The 8,785-nt window shown below is 35.6% G+C and overlaps 1 protein-coding gene across 2 annotated transcripts; it reads left to right on the top strand.

Moving 5' to 3' along the window:
• Positions 1–1,895: 1,895 nt before the first annotated feature.
• Positions 1,896–7,725, top strand: LOC143462501 (cytochrome P450 2A13-like). Of its 2 annotated transcripts, none has more exons than XM_076960695.1 (10): positions 1,896–2,082; positions 2,288–2,385; positions 2,605–2,686; positions 3,525–3,759; positions 4,919–5,086; positions 5,500–5,633; positions 5,790–5,894; positions 6,101–6,237; positions 6,642–6,839; positions 7,069–7,208. In XM_076960695.1, exons 1-9 carry the CDS (start codon positions 1,935–1,937, stop codon positions 6,837–6,839), a joined length of 1,305 nt encoding a protein of 434 aa, XP_076816810.1. In that variant the 5' UTR covers positions 1,896–1,934; the 3' UTR covers positions 7,069–7,208. The 2 variants fall into 2 exon arrangements, with proteins under 2 accessions (XP_076816810.1, XP_076816809.1); XM_076960694.1 differs by having other exon boundaries at positions 1,902–2,082; positions 6,101–6,232; positions 7,069–7,725.
• The last annotated feature ends 1,060 nt before the right edge of the window (positions 7,726–8,785 follow it).

Raw genomic sequence — 8,785 nt, 5'->3', positions numbered from 1 at the left:
GTATACACCATTCCCTGTTGGGCTATAAACAAGTTATAAACTGTCTGCGAAACGTAACTTTCAAAACGTCTGTTTAAAACGTTAATCTGAACTGCTGTACTGTGAACTAAAATTAAGCGTTTTCCCACTCTTGAAACCAGGTTTACAGTAAATGAAGCCATCTGTAAATGCTTTAAATGATGAGCTTGGACTTTCAAGCGAGATTCCAGTGGAAGGTTTCTATCTAATTGATTGTTTTCACCGTAACCAGCATATATATGTAGAATACTTGTTGTAGGCTACTCGATGTGAAGAAATATTCCTAATATCAAACAAACTTTATTGAAACGATTCAGTGTAACTCAGTCAAAACATGGTTTTGTAATTCTTCATTCACAAGCAATCGTGAAAAACGACCATCCTTAAATGTTTTCGAAAAACTCTTTTTGAGTTCATCGCAGCGTGAAAAGTCACCTCAAGAATAGAGACCACTCCTTTTTTACGAAACGTTTGGCCACGGCTTGTCATCATTTGATAAGTCTACAATGTTTCCGAAATTTTGTTCAACGTATATCTGGAGAATATTGCAGCAAAACTAGTGCATTAAATTACATGAGATGAAATTTCCACAAACGCAAGTAAAATTAAGATTTAATTCATCGCAAAAGGTTCATTCTATAAAATATTATAACACAAATGTTAAATTTTCTCTATAAAATTTTACTGCTTTATGATATTTTTCCATAGCTGCGCATAATCTTCATTAAGACAACATAGAAACTGGCAACATACAAAATCTGTTTGCTGGTTTACATTGCAGCCACTAGAATGAACCACTTTGGCGCCGCAAGTGGTAGATAAAGCAAAACATATCCACAAGTTATAAGTAGCGAAAAAGGGGATTTTGTTGTCACTGGTTTTAGAATTACCCGGGTACAAAATAGAAAGATGGTAGGCTAGGCCTAACCTTTAAAAGCCGTTTAGTTTACGTTACGTCGGTTTCAATGCTTGTTTGTCCTAAACATACTACTTCAATCAATTATTTGCGTCTAACTTTAATGAAACGTTTTACTTTTCGTCATTAGCGCGACGTAGACAAAAAATCAATGCCATTTGGTCACTTGCTAAGCTATCTTGTTATAGGCCGCACTGCAGAGTATGACAGTTTTCGCCGAGATCTCGGGTGTGCAGGAGCGAAATTCCGGTGTTCAAGGTAGCAGCTGGTGTTCACTGCGACTTGTGGCCTAAGGCTGCCCGGCAAGATGCGGCCCTTTAAGGTAGAAATCGGGGAAAAATCAGTGTCTACTTGTTTTTGGAGACACCGGATTGCCCTGGTGTCCAATGCCGTTTTGATAAAAAATATCGTGTGTAGTCTTGCCATACTTTGCAGTCTGGGCTAGGTACTTAATTAATGCTATGTAAAAAGCACCAAACCAAAGTTACAAAGCTCTAAAAAGGTTTCTTATTTGCATAAAAATTTTAGTGGTAATAACTTGCTGATAACAACCAGTCCTAGCACGACCATTAATGTCAAAATTACGTTCAATTACAGTAAGTTCTAAATTTTGATCTTATTTTCGGACCTAAGATAACACTAGGTACTTTTACACGATGTTGTAATATAACGAAGTATGTATGGCCCATGGTATAAGTGCAATATTTGCATTCAGCGTTATCCTTTGTACATGCCTGCTTCGTATTAAGTTCTATAATATTGATTGCCATTGATTTTTGTCTTCTTCTAGTCTTGTTTCTTCTTGCTCTTTTCTCTTGTTCACTATTTCACCGGAAAAAAATCTTGTGTTTACAGCAATTTTTCACAGTTTCTTAACCTAACTTAAATGTAATAACATGTCATCGAAACCTAAACTGAAACACTTTGTCATTTATAACACTGTTAAATTTTGAAGCTTAAACTCTGTGATGTTTAATTCAGAAACACTTTATCTTAAAATATGTTGAATTATTTGATTGCAACTGTTCTGGCATTGTTAATTATTTTAATTTTGAAAGATGTTCTTCGTTCGAGAAACTTGCCACCTGGTCCAAGGGGAATACCCTTTGTTGGCAGCATTCATAAGATTGTACCAAACTTTCACGAAAGTGAGTATAAGTGTTACTCATAGTCTCATACCAGCTTGTTGTGCTTTGTAATCACCGGTATGGGTTAAACATGTACAGAAATATTGATCACCAGTTAATGATTAATTTCAAAAGTTTAAAGTGGAAAGAATTTCCTAACTTGAACTTGAGTGAATTATCATGACTGTGATTTATTCTCCGTGTAATGTATTTGGTTTTTTTTCAGCGATACCACTTTTTGCTAAAGAGTATGGGAATATATTCAGAATTAGTGTTGGTCCGCGTACTATTATATGCCTTGTTGGTTATGACATCATAAAGGAGGTATGGTAAATTGCATTCAATTGTAGTCAGCACTTGAAATTACTTATAGATGTTGAAATGCTGATTTTGAAAATTTAAGAAGAAATAAAATAGAACTTCTCTGAAAATATACGTTCAAAGTCGATGTAAAAAGCCAGATTGTTAATTTAAAAATGACTTAAGTTCCTTGTTTGTACATTTTGTGCATTACTTCGACTCTGAACTAGATTATTTGTTTAGATCCTGGTTGACCGTGCCAAGGAATTTTCCGATCGTGCAACCAGTGTAATAGCCAAGCTCTGTCGCGGGGAATCCCGAGATGGTTAGTGCTTCAATTGTTTAGTATTTTGAAATATTCTTGGTTTACATTTTTATGGATTTACTCGTGCTTACCATTGTACAATGTTTATCGACACTACCTACTTTAAGTAAATTTTACTCTCTGGTTTATTATAATGGTCACTGCCTTACATATAAATGAGCTGCTGGACCTACCAGACATACTAGGCCATGGAGCCTTTCAAGGAGTTAAATAGATCCATATTTGGATCTATTCTGCAAATATTTTGCAAACTTGAATAGATCTGGCCTTCCTAAATATGCCTTAATTCATTCCACAGAACTCAAACTTAAATTGTGTCTTAGGGTTGTTTTGATTCAAGTCAAGGACAAAACGATAAATTTGAAATGTCAAGTTCTAAACCAATATTTCCCATATGTAATAGTTTTATTTACTTATCTTCGGAATACACAACACAATGAGCCCCGGAAGTTATCTTTGTCGTTGAAACTCAAGTGAAAACACACATGTTAAGATTGTTGCTTACACACATTTGGTTTTCGATTAAATTTGAGTTTGAAGAAAAATTTGGCCTCATTAAAAGATTTATATATTTGACCAAACCTTTCAGATTTTAAGTTGTTCTGTTATAGATATCAATTTGTTATTCCCTGATATAGTGGTATTTTAAGTTTATAATTGATAACTCAGTATTGTAAAGTTTGGTTTGATTAAAAAATGTGAGTTCTTGGCATTTGACTTACGAGGAGTCCATAGTTTTATGATTTTTTTTGTTTTGGGCTTTAACTTAAAAGTAAGAAAACTTCATCCCCATTCTCAAATACTTCTATTGTGGTGATCAACTTTACAAGTCTTTCAGGAATTGCTTCTTCCCCTTACGGCCCGAAGTGGTCGGCGAACAGGAAGTTCCTGCTTTCTACTTTTAGGAACTTGGGTTTGAATAAGCGTGGAATAGAAAAGACCATCACCAGTGAACTACCACATCTGGTTGAAGAGCTTCATGGTTCCTGCAGGAGTGGTAACCTTGTGGACCCTTCACTGGCGTTAGAGTACGCCACTCTCAATGTAATCGCTTCCTTCACTTTTGGCGACAGGTAAAATAATTCGCATACAAGGTCGAATTTACCAATAGGCTAGGTAGGCTGAAGCCTAGGGCCTCGAAGTTCAATTTCAAAGTTTGGAATTGATGTCGCTTTAATTGCTTTAGAGAATCCATTTTCTATTCATAACTACTGAGTTTTATTCATAACTACAACTGTGGCGTGATTTTGCTTTGATGAAAGCTAGAAAAAAAAATTCATAACTTAATCATACTCTATTTGACGGCTGCATGTCCTCTTATAAACTTTGCGTTTATTGTAACGACTGTTTAATCCAATAAACTGAAATTAAAAGCAAAGCTGTTTTAATTAGATTTTTATTTAAAATTTCTCACCACATGTATGACTGGGGATGGTGAAAAGAACGGACAGTTTAGTGCACTCATATTTTTAACATTAAGTAATGATATGTTATGTTGTTTAGAGAGAAATCTGACTTCAAAAATAAGGTGCCTCACAAATGGAATAGCCAAGGGCCTCTCATTGTCTAAATCCTGGCCTGTTCACATCGCGCTGTTTTGTTCGCTTTGATGTTTTAGCTGTTTGATTTTGCTCACTTCAATGTTTCATCTTTTTTTATATCACCAACGGTTTTGATGTTAAATCATATTTTATCAATTGATTAACAACTTTTGGATTAGTTGCAAATGTTCTTACGTTTTAATTGGTCAGCATTTCCAAACTTTAAGTGAGAAGTTACAGAATGCCAGTAAGTGCCCAGTATAAGTTCCTTTCATGTATCACGAACTTTACTGCTAGTAGGGTCAGGTCACACCAACTCGTAAATAAATTTTATGTCATTCATTTTGCTTTTGTCCTGTCATTAAATTTCATTATGGGTGTGTCAGGGTTTTATTGGATACAAGTCAAAGAGGTTGATCGTGCTTAAAAATTCAATGGGAACTTTATTGCATCGTAAATTTTCAAACATTTGAAACTAAAATAATGTTAGAAGTAATAATACATTTTAAATTACAAATATTTTGTTCTTAATGTACAATACCTTTAACTGAATCAATTATACGATGTGCTTGTTTCAGAATTAATTTTGAAATTTTGCAATCATTATATTAATTGCATGAACTTAACTTTGTATTAGTTAATCAACACTCACAAACTTTTAATCATTGACATTGCACCATATTTTTTGCAGATATGACTACGGTGATAAACGATTTCTAGAATTGCTTCACATCAACAATGAATTTTTCCAAATGTCAAGAGTCCTTCGAGCCCCAACCTTGTTCTTATACAGCATTATTCCATATCTACACAAACTTGTATTGTTTGATTCCGTTAAACAATTTGCGAAAGCTGCGAGGTTAGTTTCTTAAATCAAGAAAATGTGCTGGTTGCGTAGTTATTCAATTACAACATTTTATGGACATTGTTTTCGTCTCTAGTTTTTCGTGTTAACATTTACGGGTTTGATTGTTTTGGAGACAAACATTTCAGTTGTTTATTTTTAACGATGTTTCCTGTGATAAAATAAAAGAAAAATGTTTATTTTTAGCTAGGAGCTTGTAGCAGAATAGCAAAAAAAGAACAGCCATGGAATTTGAGTTGAGCGTATCAGCATCTGTTTTACCTTTCACTAAAACTTGGATAAGACATTTGCTGCTACCTTTTACCTCAATTACTTGGCTGCTATATTTCAGTTGCTTTTAAGACGCCGGAAAAAACATTTTCGCTGAAACTTGATCCGTGTTGATCCCATCACATTTCTACTTTCAGGAAGATCTTGGATTTCGTACAAGTCGAAGTAAAACGTCATCTTCACACTCACGATCCTCAGAGCCCAAGGGATTTTATTGATTGTTACATCACAGAGCTTAAAAACAATGAGAATCAGTTCATGACCGAGAAGGGTGAGTGGGTTCTGCCGCTGGAGTTAAAGAAATATTTAAAAAAGTCTTTTTTGTCTAATTTTGTGTTAAAATTTTGGTAAACATGAATTCCCATTACTTGCAAAGTGATTAATATTTCTTTTGTTTTCTCATAACCGTTGTATTGTTATTAAACAGGCATGGAGATGAGTATCATGGACTTGTTCCAGGCAGGCACGGAGACGAGTTCTACGACGCTGAGATGGGCAATCCTCTTCATGGCCAATTACCCACAAGTTCAAGGTTGAAGACCGCTCATTGCTTCGTATAAATGACCAAGTCGATTTATGTTGACCAAGGAACCTCTTTCTTCATATTCTTCATCTTTTCAAATTTTAAACCTTTGTTTGTGCCGACGAGTCGACAAGAGTCGACTTTATTTTGCAAGAACATTTAACTCTCTCGGCAGTGCTAGAATTTTTGGCGGACATCTTTTTTTTCTTCCACAGAAAAAGTCCACGATGAGATTGAGAGAGTTCTTGGTTTGCAGAGAGAGGTGAGGTACGACGATAGGATGAGGATGCCTTATTGTGAAGCAACCATCCTGGAAGTGCAAAGGAAAGCTTCAATCACTCCCATAGGTTCTGTTAGTCATTGCTTTATTTTTAATCGCAAATTTTCTTTTCTTATCCCAGTCAAAGCTGTCGTGATTGAGAGCATCTTGATTGTCGACATTACTATGAGCTGGTGTCTTGTTGGGTTGTACTTTAACTTAGGACTTTCTATTTATGGTGCATGCTGTTGTTACATGTTTCTATTGTCCTGATGCTTGACTAAACCCGTATCTGATTAAGCCTTTTATTATGTGTTCCTCGCTAAGGGATTCACGGTTTGATGTTTCAGGAATTTTCATTCATCCCTGTTATTGCCTGCAGTACTGCTTGTTTATGCTTATTCCCGCTCATATCAGCCCATTGTTGCTGGTGCTGTTCAATCAATGTCAATCACTTGATTAGTTTTGAGAAATAATTTTGTTGAATTTCTTTCAAGGTCTGGTGCATGCTCCTTCCCACGACACCACCATCCGAGGTTACGATATTCCAAAGGGATCTTCCGTATTCATTTCCTATCATTCCATGCACTTCTCTCCTGATCACTGGAAGAATCCGAATCAGTTTGATCCGGAAAACTTCCTGGATGCTGACGGCAGCGTTGGTAATAGGGATGCATTTATGCCGTTCGGAGTAGGTAAGAAAAGAAGATAAGTTCTGACTTTTTTGCTTTCGGTCGGGTCATATCTAAATCTGGAGATTAAATGTTATAAAGTTCTTTGTCGCAGCAACTCTCAATATTCCAGCAATTCACTGATTGCAAATATCTTTTGCGTGTTTTTGATGCAACAAACAGTAAGATATGACTCTGGGCTCGTAGAATACATTTTTGTAGTTTCATTTGATGTTTATGTTTTTATTTATAGGTCTCCGCAGATGTGCTGGGATTGAAATTGCGAGACAAGAGTTATTTTTATATTTTGTCGGGATTCTGCAAAAGTTTGACATCCAGAAACCTGATGACGTGAAATCGATCCCAGAAGACCCAATTGTGGGGCTTACGCTTTCACCCCACCCCTACAAAATTGTATTGCGACCGAAATTTTGAAGATTAATCATTTTTTGTAAACACTTAAATTTTATAACATAGTAACCTAACCTAAATCGAACTCCAATGAAACCTTAAATAACTAAAATCAACTTCTTGCATATTTTTACCCATTTTTCTTACCTAACCTTTAACAACGGGCTGCGAGACCTACTTATAGTGAAATAGTCGCATCCATTTTTATGCATTTTCGAGAGATTGTAACTTTCACTTAAATTGGTCGTCATCAACTTTTGCTGGATCGACTTCCTCTGAGATTATTTTTTTGTTAATTTCTCACGTTTCATTTTACATCAGAAAAGAAAAGAAAAAACAAATTAAGATTTCATTGTAGTAAATGGGGGCTTTGCCTGCCATGCTTTTGATTTGCATTTTTTAATTGTACTTCGCCATTTATTTTATACTACTGTATATTTAATGTTATTTGTTGTTGTTGTATCGCTAATCATCGAAATAAAAAAAAATTATCAATCACTAGTTTAAACTTTTATCAAAACACACTTTCATAGATGTCAATCACAAGTTGGAAAACATTTTGCAAGAAATGGTGTAATCTTATCAGGAAATATCGCCCACGCAGCTGCAAGTCCATTTAATTGATTTTGAAACCAACGTATTTCGAATGAGATGTAAATACGCATTCTAGATAAGACAAAACAAAACGAACAGGAAAAACCAAATGGCACTGAACTTACAAACAGATGTTATTTACTTTCCAAAATCGGAGGTTGTGAACTTGTGACCTAGAACGAATTTTGCTTGACCTAATTATGAAATGTTGTTTGATATACTGTAGCCTGCTGAAGTATCAGTCACATAAAATATAACCGACGCGTTGATAAAACTGGAAACTGACATCTTCGATCAGCAACTGTCAGCACCAAGGTGAGCAGGTGTAGATTCCAGGTAAGTGCAAAAATATTGTTAAATACAGCATCATTTTTAGAATGACAAAATGCTTGTTAATGCAACTTTTGCATTTTTGACTGATTTCTACGCAGTAAATTGCTGTTAAGCCTGGAACAGGTTTTCGCTTTGACAGTGAAGCAGAAATTTTCGTTTTTTCTTAGAGTGTTTGCAGTCACCAGATATTCGATTTCGAAATTCGGCCAGTGGTTGAGTGCAATCTGTCGTTAGCCATATGGGTCAGAATTCGCTTTGTTCAGCGTGTACGTAAATTGCAAACGCGTTGAAAGAAGCGAATTCTGACACATATGGCTAAGCATAAATTAGGGCTTCAAACTACTTGAAAAAAATTGGTCTTCCGGAAAAAACAGAACTCACAACATTAGTCGTCTTTTTCGTTGTATTGCCAAATTTGTTTCGGCCAAAGTGACGTCAAAATGTCGCATTAGTTAGCGCAAGTTTTTCGATCAAAAACCTTGTATCTCTGGCGAGTTTGTATGTATTGTTTTCTTGTTTGCAAGTTAAGTTGGTGACCTTGTAAGTTTTCCCTGAACCCGGGGGCAATCTCCGAGGTTTATCAACGGAAAATTTTCGCTGAATCATGCCAAACCTCTACGTCACAATGCCCG

This window comes from Clavelina lepadiformis, chromosome 6, assembly GCF_947623445.1.
Source record: "Clavelina lepadiformis chromosome 6, kaClaLepa1.1, whole genome shotgun sequence".
NCBI classification, from domain to species: domain Eukaryota; kingdom Metazoa; phylum Chordata; class Ascidiacea; order Aplousobranchia; family Clavelinidae; genus Clavelina; species Clavelina lepadiformis.
The sequence above is the reverse complement of the archived record's forward strand: the minus strand, read 5'-3'. Positions and strand labels throughout refer to the sequence as shown.